Source organism: Sinocyclocheilus grahami, unplaced genomic scaffold, assembly GCF_001515645.1.
Source record: "Sinocyclocheilus grahami isolate Dianchi unplaced genomic scaffold, SAMN03320097.WGS_v1.1 scaffold26.1, whole genome shotgun sequence".
In the NCBI taxonomy this organism is placed as follows: Eukaryota; Metazoa; Chordata; class Actinopteri; order Cypriniformes; family Cyprinidae; genus Sinocyclocheilus; species Sinocyclocheilus grahami.
In genome coordinates, this window is record NW_015505205.1 from 999,816 (window position 1) to 1,025,854 (window position 26,039).

The following is a 26,039-nucleotide window of genomic DNA, read 5'->3' on the forward strand; positions in this document are numbered from 1 at the left end:
AGAGCAATAAGACGCCATTATAAAATGAAAAAGTGCGCTTTTTTATTTTGAATGGCGAAGACGTGCTCACCCACAGACATTCACAGGTTCATTTTGAAGTATTAGCAAAACAACAAAGCTAATGCTTTTCACGGAACTTACGTAATTACCCATTATACATTGTGATATAGCCTGGTTCGTTGGTCCGTTAGATCGGATTGCTTTCTCACTACAACCAAACCGCTCCAGAGTTCGTTTTCAATCGAGCCGAGACCACCTCGTTCAGGCGATCTCGCACCGATTATTTTGTCGCTGATCCGGGTGCGATTGCTGTGTTCATATATGCCCAAACGAACCGAGCTAAGGGGGGAAACATGCCAGGTTCCGAAACAATGAGCCAGGTGTGAAAGTACCCTTAAAGACATTTAAATGTTTGATTTTATTTTAATGTCTTTGCTGTCGCTTTTGATCAATTTAATGCATCCTTGCTGCAACTTGTGAATAATACTGTATATACAAAACATATATTGCATTACATGTAAAGTGGTCATATAAAACACAACAAGTTGCTGAAATCTATATTGGCATTACTGCCATTGATGTGGGAGTTATATTAGTGTATTTGTGGAATCTGGATCAAATTTTGGATCAAATTGGTCTTTTTGGAGAGTTTCAATTAACTCTTATTTCAAAGCATGAGGAAAATTTAATTTATGATATGACTCCCTTCAAGATCACCAGTTCTGAAACTCTGCAAAACAGGTACATTTGCTTTCAGAAGATTTTTGCCACTGACAAAAACACTAGCTTTAAGTGCCAGTCTTTTATCTGTACTAAAATCCATTTCCACCTTTTTTGAGCAGTGGACTATAATTATTTCTAAAATAAGCTTTAATTCTACACACGCTCTTCATGCTGCACTAACATTGCTGCAGATCATTGGGCTCTGACAGGTTTTGAAATTTTGGATCAAATTGGTCTTTTTGGAGAGTTTCAATTAACTCTTATTTCAAAGCATGAGGAAAATTTAATTTATGATATGACTCCCTTCAAGATCACCAGTTCTGAAACTCTGCAAAACAGGTACATTTGCGTTCAGAAGATTTTTGCCACTGACAAAAACACTAGCTTTAAGTGCCAGTCTTTTATCTGTACTAAAATCCATTTCCACCTTTTTTGAGCAGTGGACTATAATTATTTCTAAAATAAGCTTTAATTCTACACACGCTCTTCATGCTGCACTAACATTGCTGCAGATCATTGGGCTCTGACAGGTTTTTGTCCGCCGTGCTAAACATACATGACAACATGTATAGGACCAATTCTACGCTGTCTCTAAATTCCAGAATCCTGTAGGTCGTATATAAAAGGTCTATGCTGATGTGTGTATGAACGCCTTTTGTAAGCTGGTCTGCTTTTAAGAAGGAATATGAATATCATATTTCTCAAGAATATGGGAAACACGATAGTGTTTGCAGGGCGCAGTTTCAGAACTGATGTCCCATCAAGCATTAAACTAAAGGAGGCCTTGGGCAAAATTTCACAAAAACATTGAGGAACACAACAAATCCATTTACATTCAAAAATATGTTGTAAATAAAACATAAGACCTCTTAGGACCACACTTTTAGAAAGTTTAAACTAGCACATGTTTTGTGATGGTTAGCTCTTAGTGTTAAAGTCCTGGTGGGGGTGTTGTCTCATATCTGTGAGCATAATGGACTGTTACAGCATATCCTGTTTCTCCTAGAATCATAGGCCAATGCTGTAAACCGACATCTCCAGGGCAAAAGAGAAAAAATGTGAGTGCATGTCTATGTGTGATCTTGCCCCTCACCTCTGGCAGTGCAACCACCTCTTTGACCTCAACATTCATTTCCCAGTGCGCTCTTTTCTCCATTACTAAGCCGAATGGTGTATCAAAATGCCCAGTTAGTAGCAGGTGCAAATATTCTCACCTTGGCACTTTCCACCATTGGTTGGGTCTCCATGGTATCCGGGCAAGCATGTTTCGCAGTGAAGCCCGGTGGTGAGGTTACGACACTGCTCACACACGCTGCCATTCACACACGTGCTGTGGCCATTGCACTGGCATGCTGGGAAATAAAAATAATTTTTACAAATCTTGATGTCAGAGATGACTCAATTGAAAACTAAAGGATATTGAAACTTTTTATGCCAAGAACCCCGAAATATAATGATCCCCTGGTGAGGGATCCCTTTCCAAAAATATGAAAGCAGATACATATTTTCATGTTTAAAACCCATTTATATTGTGTAAAAATGTGAAGAGTGATACTGTAAAGACAACACAATTATTTTTATATATTTTCACCAAGTACTAAAGTAAATTAAATTGTTATTAGGGAAATAACAACATTTTTAAATTACAACAATAAATAAATGCATACATATATAAGGTTTGGGGTAAAATAGCGCAGTCACTTTTGATGAATTTGAATTATTCTTACTGAATAGAAGTATTAATGTTAAAAACCACAGCTGCCAATTAAATTATCACAATTAATCTCACTATTTCGGTCTTAACACAGTAAATGTATCACTTATTTACTGTCACACTAAACATATTTCATTAATATCTTTACATATATACGTTAACAATTATAGCCCTAAAAAAAATACATATGGTCATTTTGTTCTATCATTTTTTTGCAGATCATCTTGCACCCCTTTGTGTCCCAAGGGGTTCCCTGTCCTGCAGTTTGAAAACCCCTGGTGGAACAAATTTGCTCTTTAAAGGTCAAGTGTGCACGTGAAATGTGGGTGGTTCTCACCAGGGCACTGGATGAAGGCCCACTCAAAGCCCCGCTCTTTTGGGCAGAGCCCCGTCTCCAGCACCATGTCTTGGCTGTGTTTAGAGGTGCTCTTCATGGGTCCGCGATACGAACCCTCCATGCACTGTCCTCGGCCGGTGTTACTAGGGTCCCCACACCAGCCGCAGTCAGGCTGCTCCAGACACAGACCACATGTACGCAAACCAGAACAGTTCTGAGCTGCAATGACAGAGAAAAGAGAAAGATGAGAAGCCGAAGAGAAAAAAGCCTGCAGATTCTGAAAAATAAACAATGAGAAGCAACAAAGACACGCTTAAAATTATACTTTCAAGCTCTCACGGGGCATATCACTCCTGAGTAATATGCTCTCAAATACCACCAGAACGTTCACTCTCCCTAAAGAGCACATCAGAGCCATATGCGTCAGCCTCTTTCAGTTTGAACATTTTAGCCGCCTGCTGCACATCCCGTTTTTGCAGGAACGCTCTGAGCACCTGAAGATGAAAAAAACAACAACTCTGAGCAGAAAAGCACCCAACATTGTTCGCGTTTTTTTCCCATTGTCCAGTTGAACGAATAGAGAGGCGGGCCTTCCATTGTGGTGACGAAAGTTTACCGTTGCTCAGAAAGTCTGGAGACTGCAATGATGGAGGAGAAACTTGTGGTGTCTGTCGCGGGTTACCCAGAGCTGTATTTTTTAAGGTTTTTGCTAATATGACAGTTTAACATAACGGCAAAAAACAAATATTTTAGAGCACTCATGCTATAATCCTTTGATTAGACTGACAGGACAGCTGATCTGGTGATTGCCTAGCAACACAAAAATCTGCAGCGCAACGCTCTTTTTTTTTTGTAAGTCACCAAAAAAAAGGTAGTGCGGTGCACCTCGTGACCTAAAAAACGCGTTTGGTCTGATCGGGCCTTATTCTTCTACAAACAGTTTATATATATTTTTAATATATATAAATATATTTTTATGTTGTACAGAAGAATGTCAAACAGGTTTGAAAAAAACGTTTTCATTTTTGGGTGAACTATCCCTTTAAAACCCATAAGTCCCACCCTGCTTTTTTTCCTGCTCATTAAATACATAATTTCACTCATAATATGTGAAATTAAAATTAATTAAAATGAGTCGCTAATGCCATTTAATGTACATTAACACCTAAAACACTTATTTATGATACCTAATGTGGCCATGCCAACAGGTAACTGTGGAGAGAGACAAGGATGAGGAACAAGTCAAATTGTTGATCTCCACTAATGCGACAAGTACATGGTACAAACTGACTGTAAACAAATGACCTTTAGCTCCCCCAAACAGCAGCAGCAGCCGCCAGATTTAAGATCGAATTTATCAGACTGTAACAATATTGGGGTCGACACACACAAGCTCCCCACATCCCAGTGCAAATCACTGCCGCCTAAAAACGCAAACCTTCACAAGTGTGAGTCAAACTCATCCATGCATGCTCTGACAGAGACAAAGCACCCTGAAGAGAAATAAGAGAAAAACATAAGAGGAAAAAAACATGATGCAGAAATAGATCTTTAAAATGGCACTGACACTGGCCGAAGCTTATGGCGGAGCAGTTGAAACGTTAAGTAACCATCACTCGGACAGAGAGATACATTTTGGTGACAAAAAGCCAGACAGATTTGCAGAATCGTACCACCTCCTTCTGGCGGAGAGCTTTTAATTCATTTTCCATCAGACTGAGCATAATGGAAGTTCTATCAGTAAGTCTAGGCCTGTCAAAAAAACAGACTACAGTCGGAGTGTGTCCATGTGTCCCCTGTACGCTTACCTCACTGTCTGATAAGGTCAAATAAGACATTGTGAACACTTAAAGCCTTTAGTCTGAAGGACAAAGATGGCATAACACAGCTGTGTAGCAAATAAATTGTCAGCAAACAAGTCGCATTTCAAACACACCGAATGTAAATGTGAATGCAATGCGAAAAATCAGGAACATTAAGGTATTTGAAGAATGTCAAGGCCTCTTTTTAATATTCCCTGAAGAACGTTTATGCCAAATTATGCAGCTTCCTTAAAGTTTTTATCACTTAGCGTGCCGATGTGTGCCATAAGAATCCATTCTTGAACGGCCAAGAGGGAAGAGCGAATGCTTAGGCAGACAAATTGAAACACTAATTGCACATTACAGACAGATCAGAGGCCAAGCAGTTCAGCTAATGGGATGAAACAACAGATCTGATAGAGATGAAGAACCCACACAACCCAGGACGCTGACAGGCACTGATTGGTTGTATCTTTCTCTGAAAGGCTACACAGAGAAAACATCTCGTTATTCAAGGTTTCATTTCAATGAACAAAATGTCTCACCACTATATGTACAATCATTTCCAAGTCCAAAAGTATTCCTATAAAGAAAAATAGCAATGAATCATTTAAAAAAATTCTACATATACAGGTGCATCTCAATAAATTAGAATGTCGTGGAAAAGTTCATTTATTTCAGTAATTCAACTCAAATTGTGAAACTCGTGTATTAAATAAATTCAGTGCACACAGACTGAAGTAGTTTAAGTCTTTGGTTCTTTTAATTGTGATGATTTTGGCTCACATTTAACAAAAACCCACCAATTCACTATCTCAACAAATTAGAATACTTCATAAGACCAATAGATTAATCGATTTGACAGCACTAATTAAAAGATAAAACAGTTGTTATACACAATATAAACAATAATATTGTTAATAATTTTTTATAAAGTTAGAGAAAATTTGGACACACTTGAGTGAATTAATGAATAGCTGCGTCTCATTTAGAAGGCTGCACCCTCCGGAGGTCGAATTCTCTGGAGGTCGCATCCTCTGTAGCATGCATATACGAAGTGTCCTCAACCTAGAATTAAACGAGACGGCCTTCGTAGGACAGGCGGAAAAGGAAACCGGAAGTATCACGTTGCTATGCCAACACATTTAGAGCATCGTTGCGCTCTCACACTACTTAAATGAAGGAAAATTATTTCTAAATTTGGTAAGTAATTTGAAAAAAAAAATGCTTTTACTTGTTTTATTTTGTTCAATGTTTGAGGAGCTGCAGCGTACCTACAGCAGGCATCTATTAGAGAAAAAAAGGAGGAGGATATTAAAAACAAAGTTTATCCGTTATTACCGAGGCGAATTAAGGTAAGTTGTAAACACCACATCTGCACTTGTGTGTACATTACATCTTTGCATCTTGTTCAAGGCGACGCAAAGAATTGTGGGTTATCTGTAGCAGTGAAGGATACACCTCATGCATCCTACGAATTCCTGTGAAAGAAGGTCGCATTCAAAGGTCGCATTCGGAGTGTCCTACTTGCTATTCTGAAATGAGACAGCCTCGATGACGTATGCAGCCTTCGAATGCGACCTCCGGAGGGTGCAGCCTTCTAAATGAGACACAGCTAATGTTTCTCATGATCTCAAAAAAACATCTTATTTAAAGACTTATGGTTAAATGTCAGAAACTAGGATTGCCTATGCATTAATTTCTTTATACAACTAACACTTAAAAATGGTTGAGTTGGATCAGATAGTGAAGAAAAATCAGCCAAAAAGTAGCCAGCATACATTTTACAATCCTTAAATACCGTTTAAAATCATTCCATTTGGACGTTGGTTGAGATAATGAAGACCAAAGAGTTGGCTACTTTGAAGAGGCTAAAATATTTTGCTTGACATTTTTGTTCAAAACATAATTATCCAATTTGTGGATAAGTTCTAATGACTTTACTACTACTCTAAAATGTGGAAAATACTTCTTACTGGTAGTGCAAATATGAGCAGACACAAACCTTCCCCTTCTGCTGGTACTTCTGCAGTTCCTCCAGCACATAGTCCACCTGCTTGCCTGTGGTAAGGGAGGCGATGTTTCCCTCCAGGTTCTTGCAGTAGTGCTGAGCATTGTCATAGCTCTCTCTGCTGGAGTTGATCTGCAGACAGGCCTCCCCAACATTGCTCCAGCTGTCTCCACACAGCTGGGCTACAGAGACGTTACGAGATGTAGAGGAATTAGGAGCTTTTAACTCAAGCCTCATATTTTTCCCATTTCTCGTTTGATCTCTGTTCTTCAGAGACAGCAGGAGAGCTCTTAACATAATGAAAATTCCTCTTCAGAACCAAGTGAAGCTTTAAAAGAGCCAATAGCTCATTTAAGCAAAGTGGCCGGTTAAAGAAATGTCCACAGTGGAAAACGCCAAGCACAATCAGACTGAATCATTTAGCAAATTTACAATTTAAAGAAGACAAAAGGTGTCATGAATCCCAGATTTCTTAGGTCAAAATTTACAAAGAGCACAGACCCCCACAAATTCATGTACAACACAAATTAAATAAGCTCTTTAGGTCATTTACATATCAGCGATAGTGGCGGAAAAAGAGGGGGGTGTCTGTTTAAGTCTGCTGAACACGGGCTCCGTTCAAAAAAACTAGTGACCTTTCTGTCTAGACAACATTTTAAAGTAACATAGGAACGCTCCCGTCACAAAGGCTGTTGCAAAATGCAAGATAACTTCTTTTGGCTAATATACAAACCCAGAATGCACTGTGGCAAGCTCACTGATTTAAATTAATCTAAAATGGCAGATGCATTCAACTAATTAAAATGCACTATTTTACCAAATATATGTGTGCTACATATTTTTATATCACATCAGTAATTTAGCAGCATGTTATAGGAATAGTTTCTATGTCAGTAATAGTTGGAGGAAGTGTTATTATGGACTGGAATTTTGGCCAGAAGCAACAGTTTAAAGTTTATTCTGTTAATGTGTGAAAATTGCTTGACAAGCCCATTTATGGCCATCAATCTCTGTTCGCAAAATAAAATATCTCTCTTATCATCCTCTGCCATTCTTACCAGGAAGGGTGTGGCATTCCTGCTGTTGAGGATCCCATTGGCAACTGAGGTTGAGGGAGCAGCTCTTGCAGTTGGCCATCTTACTGCAAATCTCCAAGTTTCTGATTGGACATTTGGTGAAATTCTTCACAGTCTAGTAAAGAAAACAAAAAGTCAAAAGAGATATCAACAAACAGGAATACTAGTTTATACTGTGTCGTGTAACACCGGTGCCCTCTGCAGGCCAACTTACAGCAGTGCAGTTACTGAGAGCTGAGATGCATTTCTTGCTGTCGCACCACTGACATCCATTAGTGTTGGCGGTACAGCTCGTGCAGTCTGAGAAGCGGTAACATCTCTCATCCACCGTGGCTAGAGCAGAGATAGAGCAAAGATGAAGAGCAAAAAAGTCTAGTCCAAAGAAAAATGGCAGTCCCAAGTATTAATATCCAACAGTTTCGAGGCATACATTAATCTAGAGAGACATCTAAGCTCTTCCACAGCCAACTCTCATATCAGACCTTTAACCAAAGTAGAAGAGAAACATTTAGCACTTCAAACCCCTTCTATTCCCCATTTACTTCTAATCGCAAGACTTCAAAAGGTGTGACTTATGTAGAGAATCAAAGAGGCCTCTGTTCTACGTCTTTCTTTTGACAATCCTTTTCTCCATAATAACGAGTGTCTCCATGTCTTTACTTCACTACATTCACTACACATTAAATATTTAACACAGCAACATTTCTTGCCCTGCTACTTAATCTACAACAAACCTATCAGTTTTAATTATTTTATTAATTATGGCATCAGAAGTTAACTATTTTTTTATTGAATATTCACTATTAACTCTTTTTTATTGAATATTCACTTACTAAAAGGATCATTACATAAGGTGTAGTTAAATAAGTGCATTCACCAGAATTGTAATAACGTGTAATATACAATTACAGTTATTATATAGTATACAGTTATTACAGCACCTCTCCTCTCCAAAATACATAGTTAGTTATTTGTTCAAAACTATAGTTTACAAAACTATATATTATATATAATAAAACTATAGCACAGCAATATTGTGAAATATTATTACAATTAAAAACAACTGTTTTTATACATTTTAATAATGTATTAAAATGAGATTTATTTCTGTTATGCAAAAAAATTTATTTTTAGCAAGTACAATATTATTCAGTGTCATGTAATCCTTCAAAAATCATTGTAATATGCTGATTTGGTGATTCAGAAACATTTCTTACTTTTATCAATGATGAAAACCAATGTCGATTAATATTTAAAAATGTATTTACTTATTTACAAATACAAAAATAAAATAAAAATACCAAACACTTAATACAAAAAACTACACAATTCAGTAATAACACTGATTAAAGTTTCACCAAACTGAATATAACAAAACAGTCCTAATGTAATTTTGAATTTATTCAGTGAATGATTCAAATCAAGCCTAATTAAATTAACTGGATCATAAGAGTAATTTGTTACTGGCTACAATATTCATGTTGTATGTGTTTTGGCATTATTTCAGAGTACGTAGTCTTTTTTTTATTTCATTCAGACTGCAGGTTCTTTTTTTTTTTTAATTGCTGTGGCACTTGAGATTTAACAGCGGCAAACAGCGATGCAGAAAACACAGAAACACTCACACACCATAAACAAGGCCAGCGCTGCCAGGGATTATCCCAGCATACACCTCTCCAAACCTCAGGTTTGAATTTCAAATCAAACGAAATGAAGCCAAATATTGCATTGGCTGGAGGTCCACACACTCATTCTCAAAGACTAAATTGTGGCTGGTTTTGTGTGATTGGTTGTGTTCTGACAGGTGGCAAAAGATCAAACAGACTGGCAGTCCTGCAGAGCAAAGGAGGGCTGTGTGAAACTCTCCTCTGTGTCTGCTTCAGACAGCTTGTGCCCCCTCCATTACTCTCTCATTAACACAGCCAGTGCACAATGTAGCAGAAAAACCAGAGGGCTTAGATCAGCATACACAAGAAGGGCTGATTTCTTGGCTTGGGCACAGTGGAAAATGTTTTAGCTGAGGGTGGCAGGGGAGTCACTAAGCCTCTTCCAGGCACCTACCAGCTTTGGCAGGGCAGAAAGGAGCAGGTGTAGCACTGTTAGTGAAGCTGGGCTCCCAGGACATGCAGCAGCCCCCTTTCCAAATGCAGCGCACACCAGGGCCTGCGGCCTCACAACGCTCCTGTCCCAGGAAGGCCTCACAGCTGGGTGGCCTGTAGATTAGTACGTCATTCAGGAGGACGCTGGAGAAACCCCCAAACACATACATGGATCTAGAAGGAGAAGAAGATGGAGTCTTTTAAGTATACAACAACATTTTTTGAGAGAAAGAGAGAGAGAGAGAGAGAGAGAGAGAGAGAGAGTGCGTGCGTTCATTTAGATTTCTCACCCATTACTGGTTACTGCTGTATGTCCAAAGCGATTCACGTCTCTGTGCAAGTTTGGTTTGGGAAGGACCGTCCACTCATCACAAGCTATAAGAAAAAATAATCCGTTTAAGAATTATTTACTTATGATTCAGACATAACTATGCAACATTTAACAAAATTAATATTTTACTGCATAGAACAACTGCAAAAATGTATGTCCCCTATGGAAATGTCCATAACTTTTTAGATTGTATTAATTTTTAATTACAATTTTTATATTATTATTATTATTATTAAGTCTTTTTTCATACCATTTTTTTTACCACATTGCCATTTTCAAAGTTTGAGGTCAGTAAGTTATTTTCAGCAAGGATGCATTAAACTGATAAAAAGCTATTTTTACATAATTACAAAAAAATCTATTTCAAATAAATGCAGTTCCTTTGAACTTTCTATTCATCAAGGAATCCTGACAACAACTAAATTTCCACATTGATAATACTAATAACTAAAGACTATAGTAATGGCTGCTGAAAATGCAGCTTTTCCATCACAGGAATAAACTGCATATTCAAATATATATAAATAGAAAAAAAAAGTAATTGTAATAATACTTCACAATATTATTTTTATTCTATTTTGATCAAATAAATGCAGCCTTGGTGAGCATAAGAAATGTATAACAAAAACATTTAATAAATATTACCAACCTCAAACTTTTTAATGGTAGTGTATATCAAACATGCAGTACAGTAGCACCACAAACCAATGTCATAGGCAAGGAAGTCAGCAGAGAAGCATTTGGCTCCATTGCTAAGAGAGGTGTCATTATGGGTATTTCCTCCAAAGATGAGCAGAGTTCCTCCCAGCAGCACAGACGAATGCAGGTAACGTGGGTAACCGCTTTCTCTAAGAATCGTCCTGCAACACACAACAAGCATCATCAAACTGTTGCTCCAAATCTGAAACTCACGGTTCCTCTAAAATGAACAAATTTACAACGTTTTTTTTGTCTTGAATACGTCTGTGTGCTCTTACCATGTGCGGGTCTGAACCTCATAGCGGTAAAGATCATCCACCAGGCCGTATTTATTTGCTGGAAGAGATTTGTAGCCCCCGTGGACGTACACGCTCTTGCTGCCGCTGTCATACACGCTGCTGTGGCCGTACCCACCCTGAGCGATCGCTCCTCTGATCTCTGGCACCAGCCATGTGTTTGTCCCTGTGCACAGAAACAAAATCATTTACTTTAAAATTAACAAAAAAAAGTGCACCTTTAAGTTTAATATTTTCTTTAATTATAAAACTTGCTTTGCCTCTCAATAACCAGTCTGTGAGAATTTGACTTGATGTTTCAGTATAATGAGTGGAATAACAATGACTTACCTCATTCCAATGAGATCTGGTTTGTACTTTGAGTTCACAACACTTGTAAGATCATTTGAGAACAAAGATTATGCCCTGATCCAGGAGTTTAACAGGATTAAAAAAGGTACAGATTATCCAAAAGCTTCAGCCTAGACACAGAGCCTCTGGATATATTATCTGTTCACTGCTCTTTGCAAAGAACCACAGCTCCATCTACTGGACTGCTGGGGTAAAAATAAAAATCAAATCTGTTTCAACTACTGCAGATCTACTTGTTTTACAGCTGCTCTCAAAAGTTTTCTAGTCTTTAAAATGACAACAAAATGTACAACCAGTGTTGTTACTGTTAACTAAAACTATTAAAACACTTTATTACTTACGTTTTTATATAACAATTTTTAAATGTTTTATTAACTACTAATTAACTATTGAAATAAAGCAGAAATTAAATATAAATTTTAAATGGAAACGTAAATTTAAAAAATGCACCAAAATATAAAATAAATTAAAGTGAAATAGAAATTTTTAAAAAATCACAAACTAATACAAATAACAAAAACACATCAAATGAATAATCAAAATGAAAATTCAATTCATTTTTGGGTACTTGCAGAACTTTTCAATCCCCAATCAAATACACTACTCAGTCACTCACTGATGTTGTACTCCTGAACATTACTGATGTAGCTGTAGATGGAGGAGTAGCCGAAGATGACAACCATCACCACATCACCGTTATCCAGCTCTACTATATGGGCAGAGTGGCCTTCCACAGCGTAGACCAGGCCATGGGCTGGAACACTGGGGGACTTCTGCGACCACGTCATTTTGGGTATGTTAAACACCCACAGTTCATCTGTTACGTTACTGGCACCCATCTCCAACTTGCCTCCAAACATGTAGATGTCACTCTGAAAGAAGCAAAAATGATTTCATAACATGTTTCAAGAACGTTTCTTAGTAATCTACTGAACAATATTCCAAACTGAGATTTGCCAAAATTAACATGCCAGTGCATGTGATTGAGGGCCAGATTTACTAAACAAGGTAAATTAGCATGAAAGTGCAATACCATAAAAGCACAGATGGGAGTGGAAAGTTCCGCAGTTGATCTACTGATAATGCACACATTAAAGAACACAGACACAGCAAGATAATGATGCAATGCAATCAACCACACACACACATTATGAATGTGTTCCCTGTTACTTTTGATCAATTTAATGCATTCTTGCTGAATAAAAGTATCAACTTTAATATACATTTTTAAAAGTATTAAAAATCTTACTGACCACAAACTTTTGAATGGTAGTGTATCTAATACATAAATCAAATCAGGAAATTTGCAGGCTGAATTTAATTATTTAAGTATTTGTAGAAACGCTAATGCAAAGACCATAAACTCCAGGTCAGCTAAAACATCTCTACAAATGATTACATCCATAAACTGTGGAGAAAGCTGTTTTTACTTTAATTATTGCAGAGAAGAGAGAAGAATAACTGCTGTTGCAGGATACTCTTGCTCAGATGATCAAAGCGGCATACACAAACCAAAAGCTAGAACATGTAATCAGCTAAATAGCCTTGTTCACTCATTCAGACACTGATTACAGCTATTTAGCTTTAAGACAAATAAAAAATATTCTTTCTAAATGTTTTTGTAACATTTCAACTGTGGTGTTACCCAATATAGTGCCAAGGAGTGTCCGTATCTCGGCAGGGGTCCGCTACTGATGGGCACAGTGTTCCAGATGCCACTTTCCAGATTATAACTGCAAAGAAAAAAAGTAGTTGCCTCAAAGTTCCTTTCCATAACTAAAGTGGAAAAAAACATTGTTCAGACTGCGATGGCTTCAGAATTACACAAATTATCCAATATTCCAGTAATTAGTACTTTCTCCGAGACGTTACATTTCGAGTTTTGACTGAAATGTCAAATCCACAACGTCGGAATTGCTCCCTCCACAAAGAGCTCCCTCAGAGAACATTTAGGCTCACAGTTTCTACCCTCAAACTGTCAAATTAATCAAACTCTACTCCTACCACAGCTCACAGTGATTTATTATTAGTATTAGTATTATTCCTGCTGTTCTACAGTTTTATTTTGGATTACTGTCACATACACGCATATGCAAATAAGCCTTTTGGTTATGCTGTACACAGCTCTCTGAATTATCACTTACTTTAGAACCATCTGAAAGTTGCTGTAGTTAAAGATGTAGCCACCAACAACCCACATGACCTTTTCCTGCACCACCGCCTTATGAGATGCTCTTCCCAGCGATGCTCCAAAAGGCTTCACTGTGGGCATGATCCAGTAAGACTCAGTGGAGGGCACTGTTAATGAGCAGTCTGGACCTGAGAGAGAGAGAGAGAGAGAGAGAGAGAGAATACATTGTGATAATTGTCATACCAATAAAGCACATAGTGAATTTAGTTGATAGAGAAAGAAACAGAGAGTTTATATTTGCCATAAAATATTTACTTGAAGTACCCATGAGATTTTTAAGTTAATATTTCAATCATTTAAACAACACATTCGCATGTTTATGGTTCTCTAATATTGGTTAATGGTCACATGACATACAAGCAGATAAAATATAATGCTTTATTTTGACTTTGTAGCTGGACTTTAAAGTGGATTCACACTTATTTTTAGTTGTGATAGTGTGCCAAAAACAATAATATGAATGAATTAAAATATGAATACAATGTATAAGTGCACTGTAAAATAAACCTGAAATAAAAATGAGTATTTGATTATAGTAATCTTTTTATTTTACATTACACATTACAACACTAATAATCATGTTTTAAATTCTTCACTTTCAAACTGATAAGCTTTTTAACATTTCAAATCATTTCTCTTTTTTATTTTTTTGTGAAATAATGGTGAAATTCTATAAACATGTTATCACTTTATGAAATGTTGGAAATTGTGCAAATCTGTAAATAAAAATAAACTTGAGGCCAAAAGATTGGAATAATTAAGTTTTTTTTTTTTTTTCACCAAGGCTGCAATTATTTGCACAAAACATAGTAAAAGACATAATGTGTAATATTACAAATCAAAATAACGGTTTTCTATTGGAATATATTTTATAAATGTAACATTTTCCTGTGATGGCATGGCTGAATTTTTAGCAGTCATTACTTAAGTTATCAGTGTCACATGATCCTTCAAAAACCATACTAATATGTTCACAGTATCACTGTTTTTACAAATAAATGCAGCTTCTGTGGACATGAGAGGCGTCTTTCAAAAATACTTCAAAATCTTAATTACTCCAAACTTTTGGCCAACAATGTGAAACCTTTGAATCCCTGATCTAAGGTAATATCTGTCTTATTATATTTACTATTTAAAAACATATCACTTAAACAGGTTGGTTCTGACAGCTTTTTACAGACATTACTATGACCACTCACACTTTCTCTAACTTGCTATTTCCTGTGTCTCCTCACATGAGGCTTAGTGAGAAGCTGGCCAGATAGGCCCATTAAATTAGCTTCAAAGCATCCTCCTATGATGGCATGGCTGAATTTTTAGCAGTCATTACTTAAGTTATCAGTGTCACATGATCCTTCAAAAACCATACTAATATGTTCACAGTATCACTGTTTTTACAAATAAATGCAGCTTCTGTGGACATGAGAGGCGTCTTTCAAAAATACTTCAAAATCTTAATTACTCCAAACTTTTGGCCAACAATGTGAAACCTTTGAATCCCTGATCTAAGGTAATATCTGTCTTATTATATTTACTATTTAAAAACATATCACTTAAACAGGTTGGTTCTGACAGCTTTTTACAGACATTACTATGACCACTCACACTTTCTCTAACTTGCTATTTCCTGTGTCTCCTCACATGAGGCTTAGTGAGAAGCTGGCCAGATAGGCCCATTAAATTAGCTTCAAAGCATCCTGATGTCAATCCTCCATCAGGTTAAATTTTTGCTTTGACATTTTGTGACACTGTGGCAGTGTCTGAAGAGGTCGCTGCAGTGATGCAGAGGTGACAGATGCACTATTAGAGAATCAACACCAGGGGGAGACAACCCACATGACAACAAATCTACCTGAGAAGCAATGCACTTTTTCAGCATCCTGTAACATACAGGAAAGGGGAGGAAATGAGAGCGGAAGTGAGTAGTACCTTGCCAGCTGTCATTGCACACGCACAGCTTTTCCCCAGTGAGGTCGCAGTAGCCGTGATCGGGGCTGCCACAGTTGTTCCTGCAGTACGGGATATCACAGGCCTCACCCTTCCAGTACTTATCGCATTCACAATACACACGGCTCGCTATCGAGTTCCCCGAGGTGCACTTCCCGTGGCCAGAGCAGTTATTTGGACATGAGTTGATTCTGTCGAGGGGGAGATGAAGAAAAAGGTTGCAAAAAACAAACAAGGGGAACTTTCTACTGAAAGCCTGAAATAGGCGAGGGTATAATGAGCAGGACAAAGCCTATGATTACACTGAGAACAAAACATGCACAGAGGAGATAAAATGAAGACCTCTTTGTGATTACATGTCGTAATAACACCTGGACGAACTTGCAGGCTTTTTTCAATAAAAATAGTGCTGATGCGTGTCATTAACTCACGAGTAGAAGATTTCAAATCCTGTCAGGTTGTAGGCAGCGTCGCTAAAAAAGTGCAGGAGTGCGTAGCCTGAGTTGGTCTCCACTTCAGGGACGGTCTCGTTCCCTTTCACTTCAGGGACAATGAGACCACTGTGGGACAATTACAGAAAAAAAGGCTTGTTAGGATAAGATCTCTTGTTTTTTCATAACAGCAGTAGCTAATTCCATTTGTCCTGCAGTAAAGTGAAACTTTCCTGCGTGACTCCAGGCCAAAGGTTTTTCAAACTGGGCTCAGAGGGCCACAAGGGAGAGTTCAGGGTCCTTGGAAAATTAGAATTTTTGATTTGACAAAATCTATTTTTAGGTTCACATGCTGACTTAAAATATTTATTAAATATGTAAAATGCAATATTTATATATACACACACATACATATATACACACACATACATACATACATACATACATACACATATATATATATATAGAACATACTTTCCAGAAGGCCAACAATTCACTAAAAATGTTTTTTATTGGTCTTATGAAGTATTCTAATTTCACAATTCACAATTAAAAGAACCAAAGACTTAAACTACTTCAGTCAGTGTGCATTGAATTTATTTAATACACAAGTTTCACAATTTGAGTTGAATTACTGAAATAAAATGAACTTTTCCATGACATTCTAATTTATTGAGATGCACCTGTATATATATTACTGCTGTCAAACGATTAATCGCATCCAAAATACGTTTTTTTTTTACGTTTTTACATAATATGTGTACTGTGTATATTTATTATGTATATATAAATATATAATATATATATATAATATATATATAAGAAAAACGTGTTACATTTATATACTAAATATATTTATATATGATATAAATTATATGAATATAAATATACACATGTAAATACATGTAAATATTTTCAAAATATATGCTGTTTGTGTGTATTTATATATTCATAATAACAACACACACACACATATTATATAAACAAAAATATGTATTATATTTATTTGTATTATATTTATATATATATTTATTTGATCAGATACTTACTGATCAAAAGTTTGGCGTCTGTAAGATTAATTTTTGAAAATCTACACTGCACTTACTTGATCAAAAATACAGTAAAACAGTTATCTTGTTAAATATTATTAAAATAAGTATTTTCTATTTGAATACATTTTAAAAAGTAATTTATTCCTTTGTCTTCAAAGCTGAATTTTCAGTAGCCATTACTTCAGTCTTCGGTGTCACATGATACTTCTGAAATCATTCTAATAGTCTGATTTGGTACCCAATTAGCATTTTTTATCATCATCAATGTTAAAGTTGTGCTGTTTAATATTTTTGTGGAAATTGTTTTTTTTTCTTTCAGTTTTTCTACAATTAACAGAATAGCATTTATTTAAAGCAGAAGTCTTTTGTAATGCATCTTTGTTGAATAACAGTATTAATTTCTTTTTTTTAAATCTGACCCCAAACCTTTGAAGAGTAGTCTACATTGCTAGTGTATGGAAAATCAGATATGCTGTCAAATTAATACAAAATAAACTTTCCATATAACATTAATTATTACCTTTTGATTTGCTCAATAACAATATAAAATCCCATTATTTGCAGCATTTTTTAAAACAATGTGTTATATATATATATATATATATATATATATACACACACACACACAGGTGCATCTCAATAAATTCATTTTTCTGAAGTCCACAGTCAACGCAGCCATCTACCAAGAAATTTTAGAGCACTTCATGCTTCCTTCTGCTGACAAGCTTTATGGAGATGCTGATTTCATTTTCCAGCAGGACTTGGCATCTGCCCACACTGCCACAGATTTACTAAACAGGGCATTAGCGTTAGAGCACAATTCCATAAAAGCGCCGATGGGAGGGGAAAACTCTGCGGGTGATTTACTGACAATGCGTACATTAAAGAACATTTCCAGAATGACCAGTGCAATCTACCAAGAGCAGTGCAAATTACCTCCTGCGTTTTTTGGGGCGTTAAATAATGGCAAAAATACCAGCAATATGACGAGCTCAAACATTAGTAAATCATGTTGCGCGATTCATTTTAATACTCTCCTCCCATAAATTTTGCATCTGAAAGTAAAACTCTTACGAATGCATATTCAATAAGGTCAGGCACAAAAATAACTGTGTCCACGCCTTTTCAGTGCTAATCCTTCACTGCACGTCTTTAATAAATCCTGACAGTACTATTTTGGTCCTTAATATTTCTATCATAGAGTATAAACTGGTCTTTATGCATAAAAATAATAGTAAAGATAACAGTCCCTCAAAGTGAATCACCATACTTGTGGGGGTGCTTAGCATCGGAAAGTTCAAAACCCCTGTTCTTCTTTCAGAAAACACACTCACCTGAAGACGGCTACTAAGGGAGCATAAATCGAATCTCCGTCATAGACGTACATGTGGTCCCAGCTACATTCGGTCGCAAAATGGTTAAATCGTAACCTCAGGACTGCATTTGGGCTGCAAAACAAAGGTGATGACATAATGCTTAAGAATGTCTTGCTGGCTGCATAATCCATTATGAGAACACATTACAGCATAATCATTTCTGCCAAGTCTGAAAGGTGCAAGGGCGGAATGTGCTCCTCCAAGCCTTTTCTGGTAACCCAACACAGAAGAAAACACCCTTGTAAGGGCTGCTGAAGGGTATTTAAATAGGGGTTATGCAAGAGGGAAGTGTGGGCACAACAAAATTTTAATGAGAAAGAGAAAAGAGGACGGAATAACACTTACTAGCCCTCAATCAGCCAGGTGCACTTGGTTTTGTGAACATGTTATTGCTGCTTGCATAGCCAAACACTCCTCAGGGCGTATTCTACAAGGAAATCAATCTAAGTGGCATTGCTAAGACCTTCTGTCCTGCTGTTCTTGAATAGAGCAAAAAGAAGAACTGAGCTGGTGTTGCAAAAGCATCCTAGAGTGGATCAGAGGAAACCAACACATCAATATTCACAATATAAGGCTATCTAAGAAATAGATTGGTTTGTTTCTTCATTAGAACAGATTTGGAGAAATTTTGCATTATATCACTTGCTCACCAATGGATCCTCTGCAGTGAATGGGTGCTGTAAGTATCAATGAATGTCTTGTGAAGTGAAAAGCTGCATATTTGTAAAAAAAGATTTTTACTTAAGACATTAAATGATGGACTGGAGTCGTGTTGTGGATTACTGTTATGTTTTTATCAGCCGTTTGGACTCTCATTCTGACGGTACCCATTCACTGCAAAAGATCTATTGGTCAGCAAGTGATGTAATGCTAAATTTCTCCAAACCTGTTGTGATGAAGAAACAAACTCATCTACCACTTGGAAGGCCTGAGGGGAAGTATATTTTCACTGTTTTCATTTTTGAGTAAGCTATTCCTTTAAAGGTAAAGTTTGCCATTTCTGTGCTAAACAAAACAGCAAAAATGGCAACTACTTATATATGATTGTATACATGGTAATTAGCATATTCAAAATAAAATGAAAAAGACAGACATTCATTAACTGCTAGTAGGGATGTAACGATTAACCGCGAGCCGGTTGAAAAACGATTCAAATATGTGACGATTCAAATCGGTTGAGACGCTAAACAAATCGCGATTCAGTTAGGGGTAGGAGTTTATATGAATGTATGTCTGAGGGGAACTTACGGTCTTACGATGGTATTTTTTCCTTTCCTTATGCCTCTGTATAATGCATATCAGGGCTCCAGACTCATTCTTCCCACTGGTCACTCTTTTGCAACTAACTTTCTCCTGGTCGCACGAGCACATGATTTGGTCGCAATATTTATTTATTTTTTGCGCTACAACATGGGGTTATTCAATGCATGCTGATGAACTTTTATCACTGTTTATAGTTATATAGAAAAAGTGGTTAACATTCAACCTGTTCTTTATCATCAGTAGTATTATTTGTGATTTGAATTTTGTGAATGGGAGTTTCTCTTTTGCGGTGTTAAGGCTTCAGATGCTTTCACTTTCGAATTTGCGATCTTGTTGTCACTGTTTTGCTTACATACATCTACACACCTTTCCTTTTTTAAGACTAAAACAAAAGATGGATTCATTGTTATTCTTAATCAAAAAGCACAACAACAAAACAAAAGATGTATTCATTGTTATTCTTAATCAAAAAGCACAACAACAATAAATCAGTAAGATACAATGACAAACTAGCTTACAAAACGTTTATTAACAAAAACGAATAAGACGAGGCATGTCACACACCACATGCTGTATTATATACCGACTAATAAATTACAGAACGTTTCGCAAACTAACGGTGACAGTGCTTGCATGTTTTTCCCCCACAAAAATACCAGCATGTTCACCTTCTCTGGTTTAAGAAGCGGTCTTTTACTTGACTTTCGCTAGAAAACCATCGTTTCCTCAATATGCGCGTCATTTTTGCTGTAGCTGAGTAGGTATACTCTCTAAGCGCTGTTTCGCTATGCTTTCAGTTTCGTTTGCCCTTTGATGTTTCTCATATGCAACAGAAATTGAAGCGCTTATGAGTTGACCAACTCGGTGGTCACACCAGTGCGACCGCACAAAATTTAGTCGCACAGGCAGAAAAAATGGTCGCAGTCTGGAGCCCTGCATAAGTTCATAAGTGCAGCGCTGCTTTGTTTACAGCAGAAACCAAGAAAACGCTTTAAGCGCCACCTGCTGGCAGAGAGTGAATCTGCGTCTCATTCAGTTCTGCTGTTTCAGTTTCATGCAGATATTTTTTATGCATAGTTTCACAAAACTTATGTCAAACCATTCTGTTTTTGCTTCAAATTAAGAAATTATACAATGTAATTTAGATTAAAAACTGCTCATGTTGCATGTATGCAGCATCTTTGTTTGGATCATGATTAAAATGCAGTGGTTGCCTCTAATTTTAAACGGCAAGAGCACAGACAAAGCCTTAGTTTGTTTATATGAAGAGATTTATTTTATTTGTGTTACTTATTTATTTGATTTGGGGCTTGTTTTAAATTTAGTTTTGTTATTTACATTTAAATTTAATTTAAATTGTGTTACTTAGCAAACGCTTATATCCAAGGCGACTAACAAATGAGGACAATAGAAGCAATCAAAACCAACAAAAGAGCAATAATATGCAAGTGCTATATTAGTATATTACTATAGTGTTATATTTAAATTTCACAAAGAAACGCACAGTGTTTTGTCCAAGCAATAATAAAAGGACACATTTAATTTGTAATTTGTCTTAAATCTCATTTTGTTAAAAAAAAAATCGTGAATCGAATCGTGAAATAAAAATCGCGAATCGAATCGTGAGTTGAGTGAATCGTTACATCCCTAACTGCTAGTCTTCTGGAAAAACAGGAGATGCTCGCTTTTGCCATTCATCATGTCGCTTTTTTGTAATTCTGCACAGTAATTGAATGAGCTCATTAATTCTCATTCAGGTCTCCGACAACAGCGCACAAGAGAATGTCCTTGAGTCTTACTGTGCTTTTGCTTGTCTGTTTATTTATCTGTTCATGCCTTTTAATGGGTGTAATTAAATCGATCTCTTCCTCACTCTACACGTGTGTTTCTTCCTAGACTTTTCTCAACTTCCTGTGTCACATCAGCAATCTAGCTGACTGGTACATGTTCTCATTTACATTGGCTCATAGTCTGTAAAGATAATTTTTGCCCTGCAAGCAAATTTTCCATTACAGTGAATATTCCAAACAAGGTTTTAAATCCCATCACATCAGAATTATGATTAAAACAAGCAGGTTTCTATAAACTATATTTTGGCTTCATTTGGTTATGTAAATAAGGTCAACACAGTGCCCTCCAAAAGTTTGGAAACTCCCTAGGCAAAGTGGGATTTTGGACAATGTCAGAATAACTTATTGAACTGTTATCATTTGAAGCAATAACCATTTCTTATTACTTAATACTCTTAATAATATAAATATATATACACTACCATTCAAAAGTTGAATGTTATCAAAATGTCTTTTCCATTAAGCAAGGTTTCGTTATTTTGATTAAAGATACAGTAAAATATTATTACAATTTAAAATAACTACTCTATTTTAATATATTTTAAAATGTAATTTGTTTTGCTTCAGTGTCCTTCAGAACATGATCCTTCAGAAATCAATCTAATATGCTGATCTGGAACTCAAGAAACATTTCTTAAATTATCAATGTTGAAAGCAGATGATTAATATTTTTGTGGAAATCGTGATGATTTTTTTTACATTATTCTTTGAAAAGAAAGTTCAAAAGAACAGCTTTTAATTGAAATCAAAATATTTTATAACGAGTCTTTACTGTCATTTTTGATCAATTTAATACATCCTCGCTGAATAAAAGTAACAATTCCTTTAAAAAAAACTAAAACTTTTGAACAGTAGTGTACACATCACCATCAGACCTTTTTTCATTTTTGAAGATAATTGAATCAGAACATGTAGCCTTACTTTAGCTAATCAGCTTTAGACAGATTATATACAGTGGGGCAAAAAAGTATTTATTTAGCCACCAATTGTGCAAGTTCTCCCACTTAAAAAGATGAGAGAGGCCTGTAATTTTCATCATAGGTATACCTCAACTATGAGAGACAAAATGAGAAAAAAAAATCCAGAAAATCACATTGTAGGATTACTTTTCTGCTTTTATTTCTATACTTTTATATATTTTGTGTCTAAATTTTTCTATAGCATTCCAAACCTTTTAGGGTGCTGACCATATGATCCAATATATCCAAATTCTGTAATGAAAGAAAACCTACATTCATAAGTGTGCATCACACAGCAAAGTGAAAACAGCCTGCAAACAAGTCATCATTGTGGCTGTATTTCTCTTGTAATCATTCCTCACCTAAAGTTAAGAATTTCTGAACAAAATTTCTGACATACATCAAACCTAGTGCAAATGCTGAAAACCTGGCACTAGCATTCTTGTTGTAGGTTAAATCGTAGCCTATTAACAAGCTATTTCTCCACTTTGTGTTCTGCATGTCTATAATCAGACACTGAGATTTTAAGAGCAGTTAAAAACAGTAATCACGGTGCACCACTTCCTGTGCCGGGGAGGACATCCCTCAGGATGTATGTTGGTGAGAGGGATGTTTCTTTGTTTGGGGACACGCTCATCGGCCCAGAAGAGAGGGAACTGTAGGTGAGCCAAGTTAAAATATTTACCAGGTTTTCATGAATCTTTTATAGCCCAGTACCACAGCAAATGTATCCACCAACAGCCAGGATTAATACCTATCCCAGCGGCTTTGAAGCCGCCACTGGACAAGGTTCACTCAGCCTCGCTCAAAGGATGGCCTCGGGCATTCAGAAAGGGACGAGAAGGGAGTTACACAAAGATCTGCAGAACAGCCAATGCAATATTACAAAAAAACAAAGACTTGTGTGCTGAAGGTAAATGGGGTCTAAAAGGTGCAACTCAGCACTGCAGTCAGCCATGCCCAAATGTTAGCCTAACAATTTGCAAAGTGCAATTAGAGAGGGCCTCTTCGTCAGCTAACTCAAGCCCTCAGTGACCTGCCACGTGAAGAGGAGTCATCTGTCCATCACTTCCTGAACGTGCCTGTCCTCACAGCCCTTGTCTTCCTGTGGTTGGCATGTTGCCTCCCACTCCCACCTCTTGTTCGTTAAGTTGTTGTGTAACAAGAAAGCCGTTTTTAGTACCATGATGTGGAGGCAAGGACACTAGGTTAGGACTGCTGAACAATTCAGGTTTGTTCATTTATTTGACAAGTTGTGGTATCATCTATCCACTGTACAACCGTTTAAAGGGAGAGTACACCCTCAAGGTGTTCCAAACCTGTATGAGTTTCCTTCTTTGTTAAACAAAAAATAAGATATTTTGAAGAATGTTGGCGACTATACAGTAGTCAACTGTTGGTTACCAGTATTCTTAAAAATATCACCCAATGGGAGGAAAAAAACACTCATACAGGTTTGGAACAACTGAGTTACATAAAAATCCAAACTGTATGTGCGTCATACTAAACAAAATCATAAATATAAAAAGTTACTTCACCATATTTCAATTACGATTCAATCAAAAACACTGAGGAGCTATATTTAACCTGACACTGAGCGAGAAAGATCGAATGTACAACAGGAAGATCTGTTGAGAAAGTGACTCCGTTAACAGCTGTGAAATGTAAACTGTGACAGTTTTAATGACAAAGGGGATTTTAGAGTGGAAGTACCATTTGATAGGATTCAAACACTGTTTTTGTCCAGGAGGATTGGGTGAAGTGTGATACAGGAGACGCATCCCCACCGACTCAACTCTGTGTATTACAAAGGACTGGATCTATGCTTAGTTCAAAGCAAGAGAGATTTCAAATAGATTTCATATGTTGCCTCCAGTGAACTCACCTTGTCTGGCCTACATTTTGCACATTAACTGGATCCTGAATGATAATCTGTATGAACTGGAACCTAGAAGCCAGTTTTAAAAGCCAATACAGGAAAATGAAGGGAAACTAAAAGATATGTTGGAAATTACCATCTTATATAGAATTTAAGGGTGTGTTTACACTTGGAGTTTGGTTCTCTTAGTTCTTTAGGTCTGAACCACACAAGAAAATTATACATCTAGTACTGGTTTGCTTAGCATTCACACTGTCATTTTTAACTGCTGTGCGCTGGGCTAAATGTGTTCACTGTATGGGTGTACATAAGGTGGTATTATAACCAAAATATAGACAGGAAAAGCAAAGATTATCTTTGCGCGTCAGAAAAACATGTTAAAACAAAAAATAAGACTTTTTCCAAACAATTAGCCTATCATCTTTGTCAAGTACCAACTCTGATAACACACCCGCTGAGAAAAAAAGCAGGTTACAGTTGTGTCAAATTGAGAGATATAGAAAACATCTGAGACGCAACGGTTTTGAAGAAAACCTTCCAGCATCTGAGCACAAGACTTAAGTGTACATTGCGGTTGGTCTAAGCCAAACATCTGTTAGGCTAGTCTGATGAAGATGATGTAGCTTACATTGCACTTCAGATAGTCATCCATAAAGATCAGACTAAAAATAGTGCACAGATCATGTCGACTGACTTGGCTTAACCCAAATACCAAATCAGTTCATCACCAATTATCCAGCAGACTAGAGCACACAATATTTCTGAGCACCAGACACATTTCAAATAGATATTTGCACAAGGGCAGTTGACACACATTTGGGAAGCTGACACGTCCTGTGGTGTGAAATATTATACTCATTCTAAAACCATTTGAAAAGATTTCCTAATTCTTTTATAACTACTCTGCATGCATCTTTTATGATTTTGAAATAATGGAGATCCTAAATATAATATTTGTACTTTTAAAAGGCCTTTGTCACACAGCAGGACCATTTTAATTGAACTAAAGGGCTAAAAGTTTACAAACAAGAAAAATAATATTTAAAATATTAGTGTAAAATTAACCGGTAACACTTTACAATAATGAATCATTTGTTAACATTAGTTAACTACATTAGTTCAAATAAACTATTTCTACTGGGTTTAATAATCTTTTTACTAAAGATTAGTAATCTTTATACGAAGAAATGCATTTACTCTAATATATTTTAAAATCAAAATTTGTATCTTAAAGTGCCCCTATTATGCCTTTTCGAATATTACCTTTCATGCAGTGTGTCATGTAGCTGTATGTGAACATAAACTATCTGCCGACAGTGCACGATAAATAAAGTTATTGTCTATCAAAAAAAAAAAAAGAGTCGACTCGCAATCGCCTAAACGAGTCGTAAAGGAATTCGAATCTTATTCTGTTACGGCTCTACGTCACGAAGTAACACATTTGCATAATGTCTACCCACGTTCTACGTCGCCAACTTGCCCACCCACAAACAGTAAAATTTCTGTGTGGTTAACATCATGTCGAGAAGACGCTGTATCCTACGCTGTGAGAGTAAATTTGTTTTATCATATCTTATAATTACCACAAACTTGTTAACACTTGACACTTACCACTGAGAAACGTCCTGCTCCAGTCGTGCATGCGAATCAGT

At 36.5% G+C, this 26,039-nt stretch overlaps 1 protein-coding gene across 1 annotated transcript in view; it reads right to left on the minus strand.

The window, feature by feature from the left end:
- The window catches only part of LOC107566689 (attractin-like protein 1), a 93,670-nt gene that overhangs the window by 62,088 nt on the left and 5,543 nt on the right, over nt 1-26,039 (minus strand). Inside the window, exons 2-20 of the mRNA XM_016252204.1 lie at nt 18,782-18,823; nt 18,395-18,508; nt 16,009-16,137; nt 15,560-15,768; nt 13,584-13,758; nt 13,085-13,172; nt 12,056-12,311; nt 11,071-11,254; nt 10,799-10,953; nt 10,053-10,137; nt 9,725-9,936; nt 7,878-7,996; nt 7,646-7,778; nt 6,553-6,769; nt 4,842-4,903; nt 4,254-4,267; nt 3,151-3,268; nt 2,775-2,993; nt 1,938-2,075 (exon numbers count right to left, since the gene is read on the minus strand). Of these exons, the coding sequence (XP_016107690.1) occupies nt 1,938-2,075; nt 2,775-2,993; nt 3,151-3,268; nt 4,254-4,267; nt 4,842-4,903; nt 6,553-6,769; nt 7,646-7,778; nt 7,878-7,996; nt 9,725-9,936; nt 10,053-10,137; nt 10,799-10,953; nt 11,071-11,254; nt 12,056-12,311; nt 13,085-13,172; nt 13,584-13,758; nt 15,560-15,768; nt 16,009-16,137; nt 18,395-18,508; nt 18,782-18,823 (2,669 nt within the window). The remainder of the gene's footprint in view (nt 1-1,937; nt 2,076-2,774; nt 2,994-3,150; nt 3,269-4,253; nt 4,268-4,841; nt 4,904-6,552; nt 6,770-7,645; nt 7,779-7,877; nt 7,997-9,724; nt 9,937-10,052; nt 10,138-10,798; nt 10,954-11,070; nt 11,255-12,055; nt 12,312-13,084; nt 13,173-13,583; nt 13,759-15,559; nt 15,769-16,008; nt 16,138-18,394; nt 18,509-18,781; nt 18,824-26,039) is intronic.